Below are 26,241 nucleotides of genomic sequence, written 5' to 3'. Positions count from 1 at the left end.
AAAGACTGACCAAGAAAGCTCAGCAACAGAGTAACACCAATCGAGCCACTACCTGCCGCCATCAGCCAATAAAATAACCCAGCAACGCTAACCAACCCAAAGCATCAAGGACCACCAAATTGTTATCACAGGTGTGACCCGGTCTTCTTGGCTAAGGACAGACTGCATAAACATGCAATTATATTTTACTTTTTGATGGAGGCTAACGAATCCAATGCCCAGCTTAGTGCAACAGTATGCACACTAGAAAAAATTCTCTACAGGTCATATTACATGTAGTGAGAAGTAATGCATGCATTTAAACAGCTTTGAGATGGCCTATACCAATAGAATGTACTTTTGAAATACTTGTTACGTATATTTTCCAACTATCCAGAGACTAAAGATCAATTACAAGCTTGTTCCATCACAAAAACTCCCAGATGATTTAGTTTATTAGTATTTTATCTTGACACAGTGTCAGGTTTGAGGTTGTTGACAAAACATGAATGAGCGCATAAAATTTAAAATCGGGCTTTTCATAGAAGTGAGAATATTAGATACAAAATATTAATTTTTTTGTCGGAATAGTAAAATGATTATTAACATGGTTGAATTAGCTGGAGATTAGACATAACAAATGTAAAACAGACTGACAGTATTCACAGTAAACATTCAAGTAATAATGTGCAAAATTATGTACGTGTAAAAAGACTCATAAATAAACTAGTCCCTAGTGGGCTATAGTGCCTGGTGAGGGTAGATGAGCTATAGTGCCTGGTGAGGGTGGAGGAGCTTTGGTGCCTGGTGAGGGTAGATGAGCTATAGTGACTAATGAGAGTGGAGGGGCTATAGTGCCTAGTGAGGATGGAGAAGCTATAGTACCTGGTGAGGGTGGAGGGGCTATAGTGCCTGGTGAGGATGGAGGGGCTATAGTGCCTGGTGAGGGTGGAGGGGCTATAGTACCTGGTGAGGGTGAAGGAGCTATAGTGCCAGGTAGGGTAGAGCTGTAGTGTCTGGTGACGGTAGATGAGCTATAGTGTCTGGCTAGGGTGGAGAAGCTATAGTACCTGGTGAGAGTTGAGGGGCTGTAGTACCTCGTGAGGGTGATGTTGCAAGGGTGGTGCGTAGTGAGGTTAAAACAACTATAGTGCTACAGATCATTCTTTAGAGCAATTCAGCTACAATAGCATGTCTATGTGTACTGTAATCAACCATTTAATCAATTATAATCAACCATAATCAAATATACTTTGATGCAGTGAGCTAACCAAGTGTATTTCAGTGTGGCAATGAAGCCTGATACAACTTAGGTCTCTTTGTGTAACCAAATGTACTTTAGCATCGTGGTGTAGCCAGTTGTACTTAACTGTCATCCAGAGGAACTTAATTACCATTGGCTAGTTTCATCTACCATCTTACGGAATTCATTTTGGCTCGAATACTATGCATGGCCTGGCATCTATGAGGAGAATTTGAAGTTTACCAAATTACAGAATATGGCTGTAGCAGAATTTCTTACTGGCTTTGAACCCAGTTGGCTTTTGGTTGCTGGCCCAAAGAGGTGGTATTTTGGCTCAATAGAGCCTAAATACTAAGGGGTGTCTGTGTGTCAAGGTCTTCACGGGGGAGGGGAAAGAATCTAAATAAGGATTAGCAAGATTAAAAGTAATAACGTGCCGTAAAAGTGTTATACATGCCACAAGAGTGTTATACTGTGCAAACCCTTTGTGAGGCAAACACTCTGGGCGGTGTGGGCAAGCAAAAACAATGATGCCAAAGTAGAAACAGTCTGCAACCATCTGCAGGATAAAATCAGTGTGGGACAGACAGAAGTGAACCATACCACAGAAACATTTTCTGGAGCATTTTATTTATCTATTTGTGCCTGTTGACATTACCTATATTTTATACTCGATTGATAGCTTCAGATTTGCATTATATTATATAGTTGCTATATATCATTATTCTTGCTGTGTCTATAACCTGTTCATCGAACATTATCAAATATTGCAAGCGGGTTCACTTATTTGAACTCTCCATTGTGACAGATAAATTAGAGCTAAAGATTTATTACTACTAAACTTGTGTGATCACTGTATCGAGGGAAATACAGAAATATACAGACACTAACCACAGTTCTCTTGCAACAGCAGTTCCATAATCTTGAATGTTCTACAACACATATATAAAGCATCAACTATCCGTCGTCTTCCTTCGCTAACTACGCGAAAGACATACATATATTTGATGTTGTAGCTGCTAGAGTGTATATATATTTATGAATAATCTCTTCTACTTATTTGTAACTTGTTATTATGGATTGACTAATTGGTCAACTATTTCTTGTTACCCTTGTCATGGTACATTTTACTTTAATACTAAAATAGAAATTTATCTATTTATAGAACTCACTCATCATATAGTAGTTAACATCTACTGCTGCTCAGAGTCTGGCAGCCAACAAACAGGCCAGGGATAATAGCTAATGAACACTCCTGCAATAGCTCTGCAGGAGCCAAGCATTAACTGATGGTGCATCAACTCGCACTGCAATACTCTGGAGATATAAATCAGCGTGCATCAGAATATTCCACATTTCGAAACATCCATGTTTATAGAGATTGTGTAAGCATGATTTTAGAATAATATTTTAAATACGAGGCCAATGCAGCGTTTAATGCTGGTGTGGAGGATATGACGCTATGTGGTGGGAGAGTCTCGTATTTAGGGATGTGGAAAGTATTTTTGGAGGGCTCTGTCTACTGAATTGGCAGAACAGAAGCTATGCAGTGAAGCTTAGTTGAGGCTGATATAAACATTTCACTCTGACGTATACAGATTATTTCAATATTTGCCTTCTGCACAGTGGTTACACGCTGTCGGCATCACTTGGGACTGCTAATGACGCATCTAGCCAATCGTAGAATATAGAAGACAAAAGGGCAACTATTGAGCTGGCGTATATAAACCATACTTGTGTTTACTTTTTGCATCGCTGGTTATACTCTGCATCAGCTTGGATCAAATCATAACAGCCATGGCCTCTGCTTGGCAAGATTATGGGAATGACAGTATTTCTTGGACAACAGAAAAATTGTCAGGGTAAGGTGAATTCCAGTAAACTTAAAGGTTGACTTGCAACAAAATTCACATTACAGTTATTTGGTATCATAAGATTCACCATGTCTTACTCTGTTGTGTTGTAGGTGCCAAATATGTGGAAATGTAACTACAAGCTCTTAAAAGCTTAAAAACGGACAGTTAATCGCAGCCACGCGAGACCGCCGTAGTTTGGATTCTCTTTCCAAAACGGCTCAAATGTGATGCATTTGTGAGAGATGGTTTCTGCTTACACTTTCATGCAACCTCATTCGTCGAAATATTTTCACAAATATACTTCACGCAATCAATAAAACCATGTCTGTTGTTCTTACGCGTCTGTTTTATTGTCATCGTAATGCTGTCACTTTTAGCAGTGATATCTTATAACTTACTGTAAAAATTCATTTAACTTTTTAACCTTACCTCGAAGGAGTACATATCATTGTCCGATAATCATGATGAGCCTGTTGGTCACCTGTGATAATCGAAAAGTGCTGCAAAAAGTATTTGCAAAGTATTGGGTCACATGATCAGATTACGACTTGCCGATTAGACCAGGCCGAAACCAAACTGTAAAGTAGCGAGCATCTATATTTGATACGGGGTCTTCGGTAAAACCCGAAGTGTTTGTCATAAACTAGTACTACGATAAGTTTTATATTGAGCTTTGTATTGGCCTTTCAGTTCACGTGAGAACAACGTGACAAGACGATAACCAAATTTCGTGGCTACGTCATCGAAATAAAGAGATTCCAATCTATAGCGGCTTCCCGTCTTTGAGCTTTTAAGAGCTTGTAATCACATTTCCACATATTTGGCACCTACAACACAACAGAGTAAGACATGGCGAATATTTTGATACCAAATAACTGTAATTTGAATTTTGTTGCAAGTCAACCTTTAAACAATAAACATTCTCACTATGTATTACTATGGTGCATGGCATATCGCAGCCATATCGCTTCCAGATCATAGCCGTTTTACAACCATATAGTATCTATATCGCTATACATATCCCAGTCAAGTTATCACAATATCGTAGCCATATTGCAGCCATATTGCAGCCATATCGCAGCCATATCGCAGCCATTTTGCAGTCATATCACAGCTTTTTTTCATTCATATCACAGCCATATCCTTCATAGTATAATTAAGCCTTATGTAAGTGTCACTCTCTACTATAATAATGCGTGGTGTAACATAATATAATATATAATTATTAAATCATGTAAACTCTGCTCAACTATTTTAGTCTTCACTATTTATTGATCTATTCAGATTACTTTCAGCTATGACATCAGGCAGTGTTATTAATATAAGTATTATAATGTTATGCCTATAAAAGAGTTGAATAAATTCATATTATGATAATATTATAAAATATAATATATTGATTGTAATAATACAACATGAAAAAAATTGTAATATTGTACAATATACTCTAATATACCATAATATAATATCTTTATTATATACATTGCGTTAAAATAATATAAAACTAAAATAATATAAAGCTAAAATAATATAAAGCTAAAATAATATAAAGCTAAAAGAGTATAAAACTAAAATAATATAAAGCTAAAATAATATAAAGCTAAAATAATATAAAGCTAAAATAGTATAAAGCCAAAATAATATAAAGCTAAAATAATATAAAGTGCTTACTTATGTCTATATATTTAAATCTCCAAGCTTGCCGTTGTCTGTCATCTGTCCAGATGTCTGTCCAGATGTCTGTCTGTCCAGTTATAGCAATTAAAATCTTGGAATGAAAAGCTCACTTCGTGCTGGATTTGAACTCATGGAGATTACAACCACAAGTTTCTAATCGCGTATTTAACAACTGAGCTACACAGTGCTTAAAATTGTCTCGCTTTGATCATATACTGTATACCCTTTTCTCGATTGCGCGCGCTAAATGACGTATTGATTGATACATTGCGCCCATGGGTGATGATGCTCCTGTTATAAAATATTTTTTGCCTAACTCCACGAAACAAGGCTTTTTCATCCTCATCATAATATGATGAATTTGTTTTCCGCCATACGATATCAACGATAACTTCTCTCAAAATTAACATTTGGCAATTGTTGTACTGATTATGAAGAAATAACAAAATGTCGATATGCTATTTTGCCGCTATCTCAGCGTTATCCATTATGATGAAAACAGATTCGCAAACAGATAAGTGATAAAACTTTAGTTAGAAGTTTGATGTTTACTAAAATACATGCTAAAACTTGCTTCAAGTATGTGTTTAGTAAACTAAATTCATTTAAGCTAGATTCAGCGTTTACGTTACGTCTGTCTCGAAGGTAAAAATTCTGCCTGTAGTACATTGTAATGTTACATTTATACTTGCAGACCATAGTCACAAAGTGCACTAAAGTTGTTGTAGGTAACTATAGTTCCTCAGGTTAACATATTGTTTTGTTACTATTTTTTACTGTTGATGTTTTGATGATTTTTACCAGGCAGTGATTGAATTAGGTAATTACTATGGGTTTCTATACCACTCTATACGTCTATACGATATTTTCGCCTTATGATGCCAACACTGAAACGCACTAAGATCATATAATTGCATACCAAATAATTTTTTATTGTAATCGTAGCAAAGCAGACTATATTTAGCCATTACTTGCTAATGACTTCACATTTACATTTAATTAAACACCTTTACAGTTTTATTTTTCCTTCTAATTTATTTCAACAAAACACTTCTTTCATGATATGAAATTTAAAAATTACAGTTGTTTGAAAAGTTTGAAAACCTTTACAGTTGTCTTCTTTTTTTTCTTAATTCATTTAAACTGCACAAAAAACACTTTTTTCTTGATATGAAGTTTAAAAGTTAGGATGGCAAAATTAATGTTGTATATGTTGAATAAGAATAAATTTTCTGTCCGGAGACTTTTTTATCACCCGGACAACGCCGAGCATTTATTTAGTATATGATATAACTAAATATAATATTGTACGGTATAAAGCAACACAGCATCATATAATATAGTACAGTGTAGTATACTATTATATAACATATCATGTTACATAATAGCATATAGTATAACATACTAAATAAAGAATAATTATTGAATCTTGTTAGCTAAAATATTTTAGCTAATTATTTTAAAAAGCGGTTTCATTAAAGGGAAAGTAAACACAATTTACTGATGAAGGCCAACTTTTACCCTATTTGTTTTGTGTAATTTACTGCGTAATTTACTCAGGAGAGTTAAAGAGTTTGAGCCAATCGGATAACAAAGGACAAAAACGCTTTCATGTTTACTTTTTGTTAGTGTGCAAAGTGATTGCACCTGTTTAGACAGAGTCCCTCTATAGTTATAGTCATTGTTATATAACCAACATCTAGAGTGTTGGTTATATAACTATAGTTAATAAGTCATATCTGCCACTCAACATTTAGAGTGTTGGTTATATAACTATAGTTAATAAGTCATATCTGCCACTCAACATTTAGAGTGTTGGTTATATAACTATAGTTAATAAGTCATATCTGCCACTCAACATTTCGAGTGTTGGTTATATAACTATAATTAATAAGTCAGATTTGCTACTCAAGTAGATTGTAACAGAATAACTCAAATAGTCTCAGCAAAATTAGCATGGCTAACCTTTTGTATGATGCATTTAAAATGATGACATTCAATGGTGTATCTCTAAGGCCACCACAGACGGCTAACAAAATATTTGCACTAGTAATAAACTTATATTTTGATGAATAAACAGATGCTTGAGCAGAAGCAGACAAATAGAGGTCCACTTGTAGGATAAGTCAACTGGTCATTTCCTAGAAAGGCTCACAGACTAGCAGAGGTACATGCAGACATCAGCGTTTCAGGTTTAACCAATTTTGGTCACTAAGTAATTGTCTGCCCAATATACTTGTTGCAGGTCACCAAAGACATGTGTCTCCGACTATTCAGAAGTTTCCATGGAGAAGCACAACATCACGGCTGAATTAGCCTTAGCCTGGCCGTGTCAGCTGCAAGAGTACGAAGCCCGGTTGTCACCACTCCTTAAACTTGGTCGCTTTCTACTTCATTATGGCACCATAACTATAGTCTGTTCTGGTCTGCTTTTTAACCTGCTCATCATCATCACACTGTCGAGAAAGACTGTGAGACAGAACACCAGCTACATGTACTTGCTTGCTCTTGCCATTTATGACTCATCCGTCCTTATTTTCAACTTCATGGTTGGTGTTTTACGAGCTCAGAATCCAGATACGATCAACAGGGCGTTTCAAGAGAAGGAATGGTTGTGTCTCTGCCATTCAGTGTTAGTTGAGCTCTTCAACCTGTTGAGCGTCTGGATGATTGTGTGTTTTACAGTAGAAAGGTTGATCGCTGTCGAGTTTCCTCTGAAAGTCCACCGACTGTGCTCGGTAAAAAGAACCAGAGCGACTATCGTATCAGTCAGCATCGCAATCCTTCTCATCTCTATGCACAAGGTTTTTATATCTGGATTTGAGGGTGACTCAGTGTTTGGATACAAAGCTTGCCACACAAACAGGAGGAAGTTCCAAGAGGCTATATACGTGTATGTGACTATCAACACTTGGTTCCCAGCAATTACTATGGGGGTACTTAACTCCGTCATTATCTACCGAATCCATAAATCAGCCCGAGTTAGAAGGAAAATGTCGCTGAAAGTCCTGAAAAGCAGAAAAACTGGTGAAAAGCGACAGATGCGCACAAATTGGATGCTAATAGCTACCTCAATAATATTCTTGGGACTGCTGCTACCGCTAGGGGCTGTTCAGATGACAGAGCTTTTGATTAGATCAGATAGTCCCCGGCCATCTGCTGTCGCAGAAGAGCAGCAAGCTTATATTAGATATGCTAAACAAGCTTTATTATTGAAAAGTATTAGATGTCTGTGCTTCTTCTTTTATCAGCTCAATTTTGGAATTAATTTATTTATATATTTGCTTACAAATGTTCAGTTTCGACGCATATTTTTTGGAAACTTTCCTGGTCTCGTTCCTGATTGGTTGCGGGAGCACTTCTGCATACAATCTTCATTCATCACCCAGAATGGAGGACACAGGGAAACTATAGACAGCTCTGTTGAACTGACAACCCTTAGCACTGTCTCAGACAGTAACATTGCTACGATAGAAGTAAACAATAGAGTTTAGAAAATGTCATAAAAACAGACAACTCCAGGAAGGGCTATTTCAGAAGTGTGTGCATTGGTTTGTTAGACTATAAAAATTGTGATACAGCAAAAATAATAAGCAACAATATTTGCAAATTTGGCTTGATTGATAACATGTTAATTTAATGATATTCAGCTTGAAGCTAGTACAGCTGGTTTTGTAATGAACTTGTAAATTCTTAAAGGTTGATTTGCAACAAAATTCACATTACAGTTATTAGGTATCAAAAGATTCACCATGTCTTACTCTGCTGCGTTGTAGGTGCAAAAGATGTGGAAATGTGATTACAAGCTCTTAAAAGCTCAAAAACGAACAGTTAATCGCAGCCAACACAAAATCGCCGTAGATTGGAATCAGTTTATTTCTCTGACGTAGTTAATCCATTTGGTTATTGTTTTGACACGTGATGTTCTCACATGAATTGAAAGGCCAATAAAAAGCTAAATATAAAACTTCTCGTAGCACTAGTTTATGACAAACACTTCGGGTTCTACAGAAAAGCCCGTATCAAATATAGATGCTTGCTACTCTACAGTTTTGTTTCGGCTTGGTCTAATCGTCTAGTTGTAATCTGATCATATGACCCATACTTCCTGCCAAACAGCGCAAACAATTTTTGCGGCATTTTTCGATTATCACAGGTGAACAGCAGGCTCGTCATGTTTAGGAGAAAATGATATGTACTCCTTCGAGCTAAGGTTAAAAAATTAAACGAATTTTCACGGTAGGTTATAAAATATCGGTGCTGAAAGTGACAGCATTACAATGATAATGAAATAGACGCGTAAGGACAATAGACCTGGTTTTATTGAATGCGTGAAGTATATTTGTGAAAATATTTCGACGAATGAGGTTGCATGAAAGTGTAAATAAAATAAAGGTTGACTTGCAACAAAATTCACATTACAGTTATTTGGTATCAAAAGATTCACCACGTCTTACTCTGTTGTGTTGTAGGTGCCAAATATGTGGTAATGTGATTACAAGCTTTTAAAAGCTCAAAAACGAAAAGCCGTCGTAGATTGGAATCTCTTTATTTCTCTGACGTAGTCATGAAATTTATTTATTGTCTTGTCACGTGATGTTCTCACATGAATTGAAAGGCCAATAAAAAGCTCAATATAAAACTTATCGTAGCACTAGTTTATGACAAACACTTCGGGTTTTACCGAAGACCCCGTATCAAATATAGATGCTTGCTATTTTACAGTTTTGTTTCGGTTTGGTCTAATCGGCAAGTCGTAATCTGATCATGTGACCCAATACTTCGCAAATAATTTTTGCAGCACTTTTCGATTATCAGAAGTGACCAACAGGCTCGTCTTGATTATCATACAATGATATGTACTCCTTTGAGTTAAGGTTGAAAAATTAAACGAATTTTTACGGTAAGTTATAAGATATCACTGCTAAAAGTGACAGCATTACAATGACGATAAAACAGATGCGTAAGAACAATAGACATGATTTTATCGAATGCGTGAAGTATATTTGTGAAATTATTTCGACGAATAAGGTTGCATGAAAGTGTAAACAGAAACCATCTACCACAGCTACGCCACATTTGAGCCGTTTTGGAAAGAGAATCCAAACTACGGCGGTTTGGTGTGGCTGCGATTAACTGTTCGTTTTTGAGCTTCTAAGAACTTGTAATCACATTTCTACATATTTTGCACCTAAAACACAACAGAGTAAGACATGGTGAATCTTTTCATATCAAATAACTGTAATGTGAATTTTGTTGCTAGTCAACCTTCAACAAAGACAAAGAGAAGAATACTCCAAATCTGTTGTTTGCAACGATTCTTATCTGAATCTCCTATGCTCAGTTTTATTCTAGAATATTCTATTTTGTTAGTTTGATTGCATTTGTTGCATGTAAGTTCGAACCTAAAAATAAATATACCCATTTATGTTGCTTATAATCAATCATAAATCAATAAGAGGCAAAGATGGTTAGACTAAATTCATCAACTCCACCTTGACTTGTCTAAACCTTTCTTAAAAATAGCTGCTGAAACTTATAGACAGTTTGCTGAGAGATGGTCAAAGATGTTCAAACAGTGATTACTAATACATATATGAACTTTGAACCATAATATCAAGCTTACAGCCATTCAGAAATATAATATGAATAAAATACAGTCTATGTTGACGAAAAATTGAGAACTGCATAGAATCCTTTCAAAAAGATGTAAAATTAAAAGTCTCGAAAATTTGAGTTCACAGGGATAGCCTTAGTCTCTGTGTGGAAAGGAGCAGCTCAATTTACAGGGATAGCCTTAGTCTCTGTGTAGAGAGGAGCAGCTCAGTTCACAGGGATAGCCTTAGTCTCTGTGTGGAGAGGAGCAGCTCAGTTCACAGGGATAGCCTTAGTCTCTGCATGGAGAGGAGCAGCTCAGTTCACAGGCATAGCCTTAGTCTCTGCATGGAGAGGAGCAGCTCAATTCACAGGGATAGCCTTAGTCTCTGCATGAATAGGAGCAGCTCAGTTCACAGGGCTAGCCTTAGTCTCTGTGTGGAAAGGAGCAGCTCAATTCACAGGGATAGCCTTAGTCTCTGCGTGGAGAGGAGCAGCTCAGTTCACAGGGATAGCCTTAGCCTCTGCGCTGAGACGTGGAGGGGTCACTGAACAGCCTGTATAACATTTCAATGCTTATATTGACTAGCGTTGTGAAACACTCCTACAGACATATGTCTTACATAATAAATTGCACTTGAAGCTACATTCTGAAGACCAGACGGTCATTACACTGGCAGTACAGCAGCTCGCTCCGTGGCATATGCTAGCAGGTGCTTGCTTTACTGGAAGGTAAGTCTTGTCACTATTTTAATTGAACCCTTGACAATGTTGCAAAGAAAGGAAGAGATTGTGTTGGTCCACGTATTGTAGGATATACGAATGACGAGCTGAAGGCATTAGATAACCCTTGCCTCCCCTAACTTTTGTCCACATACAAACCCATTTTGTCTCGAGGAATTCACCTGTCTGTAAATGTCTACAAGCTCACCATCACAACCTCATTATTTCTTCCACCGAGTTCAATAAATATAACAAACTAATCAACATTCTCATTTCATGGCAGCCCTGTGTCTTTATACAAGATTTCTATAATCGAATGACCGTAGAGCTTGTGATCTGACCATCATGGCGAGTGAGGAACCAGCAAGATTCTGTAAAGAGCATGAAGGTCAGCCAATAAATGCTGGATGTAAGAAGTGCCTGAGACTCATATGTGTTTGGTGTTTCTCCGGACTAGGAACTTGTCAAAATGGTAAGCATGCAAATTGAAAATATGGGTTTGTAAAATTTCTAAATGGCTTAAAATAGTACTTAAAATAGTACTTAAAATAGTACTATGGAGGTGAAAGATTTCGGATTGATAAATAATGACCTGTTCAATAGAGCAGGTTGCTGCCAGCTTTTAAGAGAGGCAATTGTGCCAGCAGGGGATGCTGGGAAATATTTTTTGGAGTAAAGTTGGGCGCAATTGCCAATAGCAGTAGTTTTGAAATTCTTGATTTGAGGTGAACATCCAACATCTCACAAAATCATTAGGGTAAACTAGTACATACTTATCCTGTATGGCTGAGCTGGACACCTGTATATGCATAGAAAGATATCTGAAAAGGAACATATTCACCTGAAAATATATACACATACAAACTCATGCATGTATGTATGCTTATACATGTACACTTTCACATATACGTATATGCATATATATATACAGATACTAAGGCATGCAGACTTAAGTAATGTCTGCTCAAACTCCTAAGTCTTGCCAGAGACCTACATGTAGGAGTTTGAGCACTAGTCTCAACATCTTAGTCATTCCCAATAACACGCTTTTCTGCAACTGACTCATGCTGATTGTTGCTGGTGTATATACATGCATATGTATATATACCAGCAACTGACTCATGCTGATTGTTGCTGGTATATATACATGCATATGTATATATCTGAAAATGAACATATATATATATATGTTCATTTTCAGATATATATATACATATATATATATGTATATATATATATATATATATATATATATATATATATATATATATATATATATATATATATATATACCAGCAACAATCAACATGAGTTAGTAAATGTATGTAATACATACATATACTGACTATATACTTCTACTATTAAGAGGGGATGAGGTAAAAATCTTTCAGTAGAAGAGTGAACAACAGATGAAAAGTTTATTTTTTATGTATATGTTATTAGAATAAGAGAAATATTAATTGTAAAATCTAACAAAAACGGAAAACTAATTCTTGAAGAAACAACTAGAAAACAGTGGCTCTAATTTTGAAGCTACAGAGTATAAATTATATGATGAATTTAGACTAATATGTATTTCATCAAATGACAGTTATCCACCTGACAATTGTTGGCTTGAAAAATGCTTTAAAATCAATAACAACAAATAAATACATAATTTCTAACTGAAAAAATGATTTTCACTACGAATACAGCAATAATGCTCGCAATAGTCATGATGTCATGATCTTAGTCGACTGCGCCATAGTTTCTTGCTGAAGTAGGGAGGAATCAAACTGCTCCGCACCCCTCAACACCTCTTGTCATTGTTTTATAGGAACAATTGACATTCGATACTGATGTCGTGGATATTGGCTCAAGTTTGGGATTTATCTCCCCTGTTTATGAAATTGTCAGCCATCCATAGAAATAACCATGCTTTAGTTAAAAGTGCTTTCTAAAAATAGAACAAATAAAGCATGTGAGCAACAGACTTAGTCATGTGACAAATCAAGTAATATGTATAATTATTTTAACATCATCTTAAGCATCCTGCACTTGTATTATATTACTATATAGAGTATGTAGTATTCTGAAGCCTGTAAAGTAAGGTATCTTTGCGCAGCGGCAGTACCATAGCCAGTGACGTATATCGGAGGCGTGGTTATTGCTAGTTGAAAACTTATACCAATACCCTGCACAGACGACGTGAAACACCGTCGGCACGTGCAATTTATGGAGGCTCCCACGGGAGCTGATTAATCTCAAATAAATTATTAATCTGTAAAAGCTAGTATATGACCAATTGCACCAACTTTCTTCAGAGGTTATACTAACAAGATAATGGCTTAACTGAACCCTACTTTACTGGTGAAATTTTTTCCCTCCAAGCTTTATGATTTTTGTCTGCGACTAATTGTGGATATATAAAACCAGAATACTGTCCGTTCTAGATTGCGGGTAAACACATTTTTGTTATACACTTGGTGTACAGAAAAAGTCGCTTGAGTAACATCTGCCTAGATAATGATGAGTGCTGAATATAATATTTACAAATTGATAAAATTATTGCCCTGTTTTTATTCAAAGTACTCCCTTCTGTCCTTGTAGATTGTTCAACTAGATGTAAAAAGATTATAAGTAGGTGCTTCAGAAGCTGGTTTAGTTGGATATGCTTCCAATAACTGAATGCCCGGGTAATGAAAAAGACTTGGACGAAAAATTTATTTTTATTTACTATTATAACATTTACCATTCTAACTATTAAACTTCATATCATAAAAAAAGTGTTTTTTGTCGAGTTCAAATGAATTAAGAAAAAAAAATAAAACAACTGTAAAGTTTTTCAAACTTTTTCAAACCACTGTAACTTTTAAATTTATATCATGAAAGAAGTGTTTTGTTGAAATGAATTACGAAGAAAAATAAAACTGTAAAGGTGTTTAAATGTGAAATAATAAGCGAGTAATGGCTAAATATCGTCTGTTTTACTACGAAGGAAAATTACTTGGCATACAATTATATGCTCTCAGTTTTATTCAGTGTTGGCATTGTAAGGTGAAAATATCGTATAGAGTGGTACAGAAATCCATAGTAATTATTTAATTCAAACACCTCCTGGTAAAAATCATCATCATTAAAAAATAGTAACAAAACAATATGTTAACTTTAGTAACTATAGTAACCTACAATAACTTGAGTACATTTTGTGGTTAAGACCTGCCAGAAAATGTAACATTACAATGTACTATGTGCAGTACCGTGAAAGGTTTCTACCTTTGAGACAGATGCGTAACATAAACACTGAAGATAACTTAAATGAATTTAGCTTACTAAACAACTTCTTGAAGAAAGTTTTAGTATGTATTTTAGTAAACTTCAAACTTGTAACTAAAATTCAATCACTCATTTGTTTCTGAATCCATTTTCACCATAACACATAACGCTGAACTGAGATGGTGAGCACCATATATCCCTAATAACGTATATAATCAGTCCAAAAATTGCCAAATTTTAACTTCGAGATGAACTTTCGTTGATATTGTATGGCAGAAAAGAAGTTCGCCCTAGTATGGCGAGAACGAAATAGCATGGTGTTTTATAGAATTACAACAGTGTGAAGTTGTGAAAAGGGTATGCAGTATATGATAAGAGCAATGGAATCGTAAGAACCTTCATAGACTTAGGGTTATATGATTGGTTTATAAACTTGCAGTTGCAATCTCCATAAGTTTAAATCCAGCATGATGGGAGCTTTTCATTTCAAGATGTAAATAACTGTAGCTGGACAGATTAAACCACAAAATCACAGAATAACAGACTAAACACAAATACTGAGACTTATATATAGATACACTTTAGTCTTGCTCTAGTCTGATTACTCCAGGAAAGGTTATTGTTAGATTTTCTGATGACCCTCAGTTATAAAAGTAATATCTGAGGACTTTGATGTGAGTTGTGATAATCTGAAATAGAGGAAATATGAGTTTAGTAAAACTTCTGATATTAAGAATATAATGGATACAGAAAGGAAATACAGTACTAATGCTGCCAGAACTTCAGCCATTTTATAAAAAATCAAATTAAGCTGTTGATACTGAAAACTTTATCTATGATGTATTTAGCAGTTGTTATGTTTATTATTTACATCCAGCATTATTGTTTGATTCCAATTAAGGATGACGTTAAAATGTATTAATTTATTACAGCAGTCCTGGTTGTTGCTGTTTAGAAATAGCAGAGGTCTGATAGGATGACCTTTAAACTTGAAAGTGAACAGGATGCAGCTTTGTGACAAATATTATAAATGTAGTTAATTGCCTAATTGGTTAGAAGCATCGTTTTTGGTAGAAGACAAAGTGTGAAACTTGTTCCTTCTTGCTGAAATATAATTTATATTTTCTGTAGAGAAGTCATCGTTGACTGTGTAGGTTACAATCATGTTGACAAGAGCAGCTGCCACTCTGAAAGTGGCTCTTCATTAAGAGTTGCGACCAAGAATTCATTTATAAACACAACCATTTTGACAGGGCACTTGTATGCTGCCTAGTTGGGTCATAGGAGTCAGCTATACGTAAGAGAAGACAACTTTTAGGCAATAAGAAAGTTGTAGTTGAGAGAACACTAACCCAGGATTAAAGAGATGCACTTTTTATGCAAATTAGTTAACATGTGAATTCGACAAAGAAAATATAGAATTTATAAAACAATTTTAAAATGGCAAAAATTATGTTTTGTAGTCATTGCTACCCATTTTACAACATAAACTGTTGTAATACAGAGCCAACCATGTAGAAGGATTCATGTAGACTTAGTACCAAACAATCTACTTTGGCTGTACTATACAATTTACCTTGCTCATCTCAATGTGGTGAGATGAGATCAGAGGCTTGACATCTAATAGATGCAAAATAACAGAAAACATTCTGTGTTGAAAAAACAGCATCAGAGTTACACATATGATATTGTGGGTAGAAAACTAGAACTCCAACTAGTCCTAGAACTAGGCTAAAGTATTTTCTAAATGGGTTCTTATTCTTGAGGATTTGTATGTAAGTCTGTGCAGTTATGATTAGTGACAGTCGTGTGAGGACAACTGCTATGCAGACAATTGCCATTAGTTCAAAAATATATTCAGTTAATTTTCTGGTTTTGAAAACTGTCAGAAGTATAGATGAATAGTCCTAATAATATTTGGGAAAGGGCTCGTCAAAGCAAATTTCCTAACCAATATTTTAGTAATTTACAGGATGAATCTAGTTTCACCCACTTTCTAAGATTTGGATAGCAAACCTTTTCATTTAGTTTTTACACCCTCAAAAATGGCTTTTATCATTAAGAGTGAATGAGGTAGTCACATCGTAGTAGATAAGCTCCAGTATATGTATTATCAAAATGAATATAATAGTTATAAATCTGTAAATTACACACTGGAAATAAAAGTCACCACAATCTCCAGGATAGACAAAATCAAATGACAAAAGCCTTTTTTATACATCTGTTGGTAGAAAAAAAATTGAAAATAAAATCTGTGAAAGGTGAACAACTAATCCTTAGAGAAAAAGTGAGGAATAACTCTAATATTGAAGCTGAAAAATATCCTCTAAATGCGTAATTTAGACTAATATATATTTGAACAAATGGTATTTCTCTTCTTGAAAAATATTGTAGAAACAATGATAGTAAGTAAATATATAATGTCTAACTGAAATAAATGATGTTTGCTACATCAACAACAATAATGCTACTTTCTACACAAATGCTTATTTAGTCAACCGTGTCATAGCAACTCGATGAAATATGGGTGAACGCAGACTTTTCCACGCAGCCCCATACTGCTGACCTTTGTGGTTGATAAAATTCATTCTTAGAGTTGTAAAACTTTCTTTATATGAACGATTGACACCCGATACTGATGTCGTAGATGTTGGCTCAAGTTTGTGATTTATCTCCCCTGTTTGCAGTAGCATCAACCATCCATAGAGGTAACCATGCTTTGTTAAGAGTGCTTTCTAAAATAGAACAAATAAAGCATGAAAGCAATAGACTTAGTCATGTGACAGCTCAAGTAATATGTATATTTTGACATCACCTTAAGCATCCTGCACTTGTATTGTATTACTATATAGAGCCTGTGGAGTAAGGTATCTTTGCGCAGCGGCAGTACCATAGCCAGTGACGTATAACGGAGGCGTGGTTATTGCTAGTTGAAAACTTATACCAATACCCTGCACTGACGATGTGAAACACTGTCGGCAAGTGCAATTTATGGAGGTTCTAACGGGAGCTGATTAATCTCAAATAAATAACTGCTACCTGAAAATTGAATGGCAACTCATCTATGTAACCATTTATAGGGTGTAGCCAGGTTGTGTAGACATATGAACAATACAATATTAACTCTGCAAGTATTAAATATGAAGCTTGGTTAATACTATACTTCATAGAACTACTAACTATGATGTTAACTATAGTTAATAGGTCTATGCCAGGTCTATGGCTAGCATGAGCTGGCTCAACTGAACAATAATTTATGTGTAACCGGAATGTGTTGGCTAGTGAACAGCACATTTCATAATATTGTTTTTTCTTGCTGCAATCAAATAAAACAGTTTATCATACCCATACATGATATTTGTGGATGTTGTGAATATATAAAAGCAGACTAGTGTCAGTTCTATGCTAGTAGAATTGCGGACAAACTCGCATGTACTTCATATAAACGCTGTACAGAAGAAAATGATTGGGTAACATCTGCCCAGATGTTGGTGGATGCTGAAGAAGATATTTGTAGAGTATGAGTGAATTATTGCCCCAACTCTATTCAAAAGACTCCCTTGTGCTTCAGTAGAAGGTTAAGCTAGATATAGAAAGACCATAGGTGCGCGTATATATATAATATATATTTATATATACATATATATATATATATATAAATTAAGTGCTTGTTGGTTTGATTGTCTGTCCTATGTCTAGTTATAACGATAAGATACGAACGAACTGCTTCACACTTGAGTTGAATTCAAAAAAACCAGTTTTGCAGATAGTCGCGCTAATCACTACATCACACAGGAATAATTTTAGGCCTACTTATTACACCTGCCAATCTTTAATGGTGCACGGAACTGTCAGTGCGCTAAAAATACATGCCCAGAGTTTCCCAATATGCTATAAATATATGTATATAATTATATAGCATATGCTTAATAAAACTTATTGCACACACAAACATAAAAAACAGCTTCAATTAAACAATTAAATGTCAGAATGGTAAATGTTGTATATGATGAATAAAAGTAAATCTTTTGTGCCAAAACCTTTATTATTACCTTGGCAACGCCAAACATTCATTTCGTTATAGTTTGATTTCCCAGTACTGGCTGTTTAATTTCCTTTTTCTCTAAAATGGATAAAATGTTAGCAGCGATAGTATTATATTTCTTATCTGCTTTTTAGTATTTCTTTTTCTTACTATTTTTAATATCAGAAGTTTTACTAAACTCACATTTTCTCCACTTTATATTGTCACAACTCACATCAGAGTCTTCAGATATCACTTTTATAACTGAGGGTCATCAGACACTCTAACAATAATCTTTTCTGGAGTAATCAGACGAGAGCAAGACCAATGTATCGTCATAATTGATGGAGTTTTGGATAAGAATGATTTGTTGCAAACTCTTGACTTTTAGAAATATGGAAATGGTTGATCAATTGCACTAATAGAAGTACAGTATAACTAGCTGGACTCTTCACTTAGGCACAGATGAGTCATTTGAATAGAAATAGGCTGAGTTCTTCGTAATCTACAAACATCATATTTAGCATTCACCAACATTTGGCAGATGCTACTCAAGCGATTTTTCTTGTACACTCTGTCTATAAAACAAAATGTGCACTTTTCTTGTACACTGTGTACAAAACAAAATGTGCATTTACCTGCAATCTATTAGCATAGAACTGATAGTATTCTGCTTTTATATATCTACAATTGGTTACAGGTAAATATCGTATGTCTGAGAATGAAAAAACTTCATACTCATTTGCTCGTAAATAGAAATAATTATGTCCTTAAATGTGTGGCTTACTACTATAATTAGGCAGCTATATAATTGGTAAGGTATTCATTCTTCAAGTGATAATCATTTATTTTAGATTGATCAGCTCCCGTGAAAGCCTCCATAAATTGCACTTGCCGACGGTGTTTCACTTCGTCAGTGCAGGGTATTGGTATAAGTTTTCAACTAGCAATAACCACGCCTCCGATATACGTCACAGGCTATGGTACTGCCGCTGCGCAAAGATACCTTCCTCTACAGGCTTCAGAATACTACATACTCTATATAGTAATACAATACAAGTGCAGGATGCTTAAGATCATGTTAAAATATACATATTACTTGAGATGTCAAATGACTAAGTCTGTTGCTCTCATGCTTTATCTGTTCTATTTTTAGAAAGCACTCTTAATAAAGCATGGTTACCTCTATGGATAGCTGACACTACTGCAAACAAGGGAAATAAATCACAAGCTTGAGCCAACATTTAGGACACCAGTATTGGGTGTCAATCGATCCTATAAAACAAATTTTACAATCCTAGGAATGGATTTTATCAAACATGATGGTCAGCAGTTTAGAGTTGTGTGGAATAGTCTGTCACCCGTATTTTAGCGAGATGCTATGACACGATTGACTAAATAAGCATTTGTGCAAAAAGTAGTACTATTGCTGTAGATGTAGCAAGCATCATTTATTTCAATTAGACATTATATATTTACTTACTATCATTGTTTCTATTAATTCTCAAAAAGAGAAATGCTATTTGTTCAAATATATATTAGTCTAAATTACTTATTTAGGGGATATTTTCCAGCTTCAAGATTAGAGTTATTTCTCACTGTTTTTCTAAGGGTTAGCTGTTTTTCTTTGGTAGTTTTTATTTTGAATTAATTTTTCTACCAACAGATGTATAAAAAAGGTCATTTGATTTTGTCTATCATGGACATTTAGGTGACTTTTGTTTCCAGTGTGTGATTTACAGATTTATAACTATTATATTCATTTTGATAATACATATACTGGAGCTCATCTACTACGATGTGACTACCTCATTCACTCCTAATAATAGAAGCCATCTCTGAGGGTGTAAAAACTAAATGAAAATGTTCGCTTTCCAAGCCTTAGAAAGTGGGTGAAACTAGATTCACCCTGTAAAGTACTAAAGTATTGGTTAGAAAATTTGCTTAAACGAGTCAATTTCTAAAATATAATTAGGCTATTCATCTTAAACTTTTGAGAGTTTTCAAAACGAGTAATTCAGCTGCATATATTTCTGAACTAATGGTATCGTCTGCATAGCAGTTGTCTTCACATGGCTGTCACTAGTCACAAAACAGCACAGACTGACACACAAAGCCACAAGGATACAACTTTTAGGCAATAAGAATGCTGTAGTTGAGCAGATACTAACCCAGGATTAAAGAGATGCACTTTCTATGCAAATTAATTAAGTTGTCAATTTGACAAAAAAGTATAGAGTTAATAAAACAATTTGAAGTAAGAAAAATAATGTTTGTAGTCAGTGCTACCCATTTTACAACATAAACTGTTGTAATACAGAGCCCACCGTGTAGAAGGATTCATGTAGACTTAGTACCAAACAATCTACTTTGGCTGTACTATACAATTTACCTTGCTCAGCCCATTGTGGTGAGATAAGATCTGAGGCTTGACATCTAATAAATGTAAAATAACAGAAAACACTCTGTGTTAAAAACAGCATCAAAAAACACATATGATATTACGAGTTAGAAACTAGATTAGAACTAGTTCTAGACTAGAACTAAAGTAAAGTATTTTCTAAATAAGATTTTTAATTATGAGTTAGTGTCCTTTCATCTACCACTTTCTTATTGCCTGAAATTTGTCTTCTCTTACTTGTAGCTGACTTTTACAACCCAACCAGGCAAGCGTACAAGTGCCCTGCCAAATTGGATTAGTCGCGTTCATAAGTAAATCATTGGTCGATATTGTTAATGAAAGCCACTTCTAGGGTGACAGTTGCTCTTGTTCACATGATTGTAACCTACGCAGTCAACAATGACTACCCTGTAGAAAATATGAATTACATTTCAGTTTAAGGAACAAATTTCACACTTTTTCTTCAACCAAAAATGATGCTTTTACCCAATTACCTATATTTATCACATTTGTCACGGAGAAGCATCCTGTTCACTACCAACTTTAAAAGTCATTCTATCAGACCTCTGCTATATCTAAGCAGCAACCACCAGAGCTGCTGTAATACATTAATAAATTTTAATGTCATCCTTAATTATACTTAAGCAATAATTATGGAGATAATGAAATAATGAAATAATAAAATAATGAAATAATAAACATACAACTATTAAACACATCATAGATAAATTTCTCAATATTAACCACTTGTCATCATTTTTTAAAAAATGGCTGAGGTGCTCGCAGCATTAGTACTGTATTTCATATTTTAATTCATTTTATTTTTACTACCAGAAGTCTTACTTAACTCACATTTCCTTTACTTCATATATATTCACAACACCCCCATATATATTCACAACGCCCCCATATATATTCACAACACCCCCATATATATTCACAACACCCCCATATATATTCACAACACCCCCATATATATTCACAACACCCCCATATATATTCACAACACCCCCATATATATTCACAACACCCCCATATATATTCACAACACCTCCATATATGTTCACAACACCCCCATATATATTCACAACACCCCCATATATATTCACAACACCCCCATATATATTCACAACACCCCCATATATATTCACAACACCCCCATATATATTCACAACACCCCCATATATATTCACAACGCCCCCATATATATTCACAACGCCCCCATATATATTCACAACACCCCCATATATATTCACAACACCCCCATATATATTCACAACACCCCCATATATATTCACAACACCCCCATATATATTCACAACACCCCCATATATATTCACAACACCCCCATATATATTCACAACACCTCCATATATGTTCACAACACCCCCATATATATTCACAACACCCCCATATATATTCACAACACCTCCATATATATTCACAACACTCCCATATATATTCACAACACCCCCATATATATTCACAACACCCCCATATATATTCACAACACCTCCATATATGTTCACAACACCCCCATATATATTCACAACACCCCCATATATCATGTATGAGCATGAAAAACTTTTTTATTTGATTGCAGCGGAAAAAACAATATTATGAAATGTGCTGTTCACTAGCTAACTGTATCACACATTTCAGTTGCAATTAAGCTATTGTTCAGTTGAGCCAGCTTATATTAGCCAGGTTGTTACTGTAAACTAACAACCTGGCATAGACCTATTAACTATACTTAATACTAGTATAGCTAATAGGCCTAGATGCAACCTGGCTAAAACCTACAATTCACAAAATTTTAAAGTTTCCAAATTAATCTTCAAGTCTAAGTTATTTATTTGAGATTAATCAGCTCCCATGGGAGCCTCCACAAATTGCACTCGCCGATGGTGTTTCTCGTCATCAGTGCAGGGTATTGGTATAAGTTTTCAACTAGCAATAACCACGCCTCCGATATACGTCACAGGCTATGGTACTACCGCTGCGCAAAGATACCTTCCTTTACAAGCTTCAGAATACTACATACTCTATATAGTAGTACAATACAAGTGCATGATGCTTAAGATGATTTTAAAATATACATATTACTTGAGATGTCACGTGACTGAGTCGATTGCTCTCATGCTTTATTTGTTCTATTTTTAAAAAGCACTCTTAACAACGCATGGTTACCTCTATGGATGGCTGACATTGCTGTAAACAGGGGAGATAAGTCACAAGCTTGAGCCAACATCTACGACATCAGTATCGGGTGTCAATCGTTCGTATAAAGAAACTTTTACAACTCTGAAAATGAACTTTATCTACCACAAAGGTCAGCAGTATGGGGCCGCATGGAACAGTCTGCATTCACCCATATTTCATCGAGTTGCTATGACACGATTGACTAAATAAGCATTCGTGCAGAAAGTAGCATTATTGCTGTAGATGTAGCAAACATGATTTATTTCAGTTAGACATGATATATTTACTTACTACCATTGTTTCTGCAATAATTCTCAAGCAAGGAAATGTCATTTGTTCAAATGTATGTTAGTCTAAATTACTCATTTAGGGGATATTCTTCAGCTTCAATATTAGAGTTTTTTAACTGTTTCTCTAAGGATTAGTTGGTTTTCTTTGGTAGTTTTTACTTTCATTTAACTTTTCTACTAACAGATTCATAAAAAAGGTTTTTGTCATTCGATTTTGTCTATACTTGAGATTTACATGAACTTTGTTTCCCATGTGTAACTTACAGATTTATAACTATTATATTCATTTTGATAATACATATACTGGAGCTCATTTACTACGATGTGATTACATCATTCACTTTTATTAATAGAAGCCATCTCTGAGAGTGTAAAAATTAAATGAAAATGTTCGCTATCCAAGTCTTAGAAAGTGCGTAAAACTAGATTCACCCTGTAAAGTACTTGAAGGTTGACTTGCAACAAAATTCCCATTACAGTTATTTGATATCAAAAATTCACCATGTCGTACTCTGGTGTAGGTGTCAAATATCTGGGAATGTGATTACAAGCTCTTACTCTGCTATGTTGTAGGTGCAAAATATGAAAAAATGTGATTGCAAGCTCTTGAAAGCTAAAAAACGAACAGTTAATTGCAGCCATCACAAAAACGCCGTAGATTGGAAACTCTTTCCAAAACGGCTCAAATGGGTCGTAGTTGAACACAATGGCTTCTGTTTACACTTTCATGCAACCTCATTCATCAAAGTATTTTCACAAATATACTTCACACATTCAATACAACCATGTCTACTGTAATCTGTTTCATCATCATTGTAATGCTGTCACTTTGAGCACTCATATCTCAAAACCTACCGTAAAAAAATTGTTTAATCTTTTAACCTTAACTCGAAGGAGTGCATATTATCTTCTGATAAAGATGAAGAGCCTGTTGGTCACCTGTGATAGTGAAAAAATGCTGCAGAGATTGTTTGCGCCATTTGGGAGGGTATATGGGTCACATGATTAGATTACGACTAGATGATTAGACCAAACTGAAGCGAAACTGTAAAATCGTGAGCATCTATATTTGATAAAGGCTTTCCGGCAGAACACGAAGTGTTTGTCATAAACTAGTGCTACGAAAGGTTTTATATTGAGCCTTTTATTGGCCTTTCCTTTTACTTGATCACATCCTGTGTCAAAACAATCACCACAATGTTTGAGTGCGTTGTCGAATTAAAGAGATTCAAAACTACAGAGTTTTCGTGATGGCTGCGATTAACTGTTTGCTTTTGAGCTTTTAAGAGCTTGTAATAACATTTTCACATATTTGCACCTCCAACACAGGAGAGTAAGACATGGCGAACCTTCTGATACCAAATAGCTGTAATGTGAATTTTGTTGCAAGTCAGCCTTCAAGTATTGGTTAGGAAATTTGCTTTAACGAGTCATTTTCCCAAATATTCATCCAGACTTCTGACAGTTTTTAAAACAAATAATTTTGCTGAATATATTTTTGAACTAATGGCAATTGTCTGCATGGCAGTTGTCCTCACATGGCTGTCACTAATCATAACTGCGCAGACTGACACACAAATCCCCATGAATAAAAACCCACTTAGAAAATACTTTAGTCTAGTTCTAGGACTAGTTGGAGTTCTAGTTTCCTACCCATAATATCATATGTGTACATCTTACGCTGTTTTTCAACACAGAATGTCTTCTGTTATTTTACATCTATTAGATGTCAAGTCTCTGATCTCATCTCACCACAATGAGATGGAGTAATAAGACGAAAGCAAGACAAAGGTATCGTCATAGTTGATGGGGTTTTGGATAGGAATGGTTAGTTGCAAACTCTTGACTTTTAAAAATGTGGAAATGTTTTATCCATTGCACTAATAGAAGTACAGTATAACTAGCTGGACTCTTCACTTAGGCACAGATGAGTCTTTTGAATAGAAATAGACTGATTTCTTCGTAATCTACCAACATCATATTTAGCATTCACCAACATCTGGCAGATGCAACTCAAGCAATTTTTTTGTACGCTGCATTTTTCTGCAATCTATTAGCATAGAACTGATAGCAATATGCTTGAATATATCTACAATTGGTCGCAGGTAACTATCACAAATCTGAGGATGAAAAAAATTCATAAGAAACCAAAAGAAACAACTACATCATTAAAAGCACATAATGATATGTCTGGTCATAACCTTTTGGTCGTAGTTATTTATTTGAGATTAACCAGCTCCCGTGGGAACCTCCATAAATTGCACTTGCCGACGGTGTTTCACGTCATCAGTGCAGGGTATTGGTATAAGTTTTCAACTAGCAATAACCACGCCTCTGATATACGTCACTAGCTATGGTATTGCCACTGCGCAAAGATACCCTGCATTACAGGCTTCAGAATACTACATACTCTATATAGTAATACAATACAAGTGCATGATGCTTAAGATGATGTTACAATATACATATTACTTGAGATGTCACATGACTAAGTCTGTTGCTCTCATGCTTTATTTATTCTATTTTTAGATAGCACTCTTAACAAAGCATGGTTACCTTTATGGATGGTTGATGATACTGTAAACAGGGGAGATAAGTCACAAACTTGAGCCAACATCTACGACATCAGTATCTGGTGTCAATCGTTTATATAGAAAATTTTTTACAATTCTAAGAATTAATTTTATCAACCACAAGGTCAGCAGTCTGGAGCCGTGTGGAACAGTCTGCATTCACTCATATTTCATCGAGTCGCTGTGACACGATTGACTAAATAAGCATTTGTGCAAAAAGCAGCATTATTGCTGTAGATGTAGCTAACATTATTTATTTCAGTTAGACGTTATATATTTACTTACTATCATTGTTTTTACAATAATTCTCAAGCAGAGAAATGTCATTTGTTCAAATATATATTAGTCTAAATTACTCATTTAGGGGATTTTCTGCAGCTTCGATATAAGTTATTTCTCACTGTTTCTTTAAAGGTTGACTTG

The 26,241-nt window shown here is 35.0% G+C and overlaps 2 protein-coding genes and 5 non-coding genes across 9 annotated transcripts in view; 4 read left to right on the top strand and 3 right to left on the bottom strand.

Moving 5' to 3' along the window:
* The window catches only part of LOC137387277 (probable phosphatase phospho2), a 393,003-nt gene extending 381,159 nt beyond the window's left edge, over positions 1 to 11,844 (top strand). For all 3 annotated transcript variants that reach the window (XM_068073631.1, XM_068073629.1, XM_068073630.1), the window contains exon 4: positions 11,830 to 11,844. The gene's annotated coding sequence lies outside the window, so the exon portion shown is untranslated. The remainder of the gene's footprint in view (positions 1 to 11,829) is intronic.
* On the top strand, positions 1,479 to 10,902 carry LOC137388109 (probable G-protein coupled receptor B0563.6). Its single transcript, XM_068074620.1, has 3 exons — positions 1,479 to 1,546; positions 7,001 to 8,211; positions 10,568 to 10,902. The coding sequence occupies exons 1-3, from the start codon at positions 1,479 to 1,481 to the stop codon at positions 10,900 to 10,902; spliced, it is 1,614 nt and encodes a 537-aa protein (XP_067930721.1).
* A 1,321-nt stretch (positions 11,845 to 13,165) lies between the features above and the next one.
* LOC137388965 (U4 spliceosomal RNA) lies at positions 13,166 to 13,306 on the top strand. Its single transcript, XR_010978054.1, has one exon. It is a non-coding gene; the product is annotated as a U4 spliceosomal RNA (small nuclear RNA).
* A 3,891-nt stretch (positions 13,307 to 17,197) lies between these two features.
* On the top strand, positions 17,198 to 17,338 carry LOC137388968 (U4 spliceosomal RNA). Its single transcript, XR_010978057.1, has one exon. It is a non-coding gene; the product is annotated as a U4 spliceosomal RNA (small nuclear RNA).
* Positions 17,339 to 19,215: 1,877 nt separating this feature from the next.
* LOC137388972 (U4 spliceosomal RNA) lies at positions 19,216 to 19,356 on the bottom strand. The gene has a single exon (XR_010978061.1). It is a non-coding gene; the product is annotated as a U4 spliceosomal RNA (small nuclear RNA).
* A 3,267-nt stretch (positions 19,357 to 22,623) lies between these two features.
* On the bottom strand, positions 22,624 to 22,764 carry LOC137388973 (U4 spliceosomal RNA). The gene has a single exon (XR_010978062.1). It is a non-coding gene; the product is annotated as a U4 spliceosomal RNA (small nuclear RNA).
* Positions 22,765 to 25,481: 2,717 nt separating this feature from the next.
* Positions 25,482 to 25,622, bottom strand: LOC137388970 (U4 spliceosomal RNA). The gene has a single exon (XR_010978059.1). It is a non-coding gene; the product is annotated as a U4 spliceosomal RNA (small nuclear RNA).
* Positions 25,623 to 26,241: the final 619 nt, after the last annotated feature.

The sequence above is a fragment of the Watersipora subatra genome, chromosome 2 (genome assembly GCF_963576615.1).
Source record: "Watersipora subatra chromosome 2, tzWatSuba1.1, whole genome shotgun sequence".
NCBI classification, from domain to species: domain Eukaryota; kingdom Metazoa; phylum Bryozoa; class Gymnolaemata; order Cheilostomatida; family Watersiporidae; genus Watersipora; species Watersipora subatra.
The sequence above is the reverse complement of the archived record's forward strand: the minus strand, read 5'-3'. Positions and strand labels throughout refer to the sequence as shown.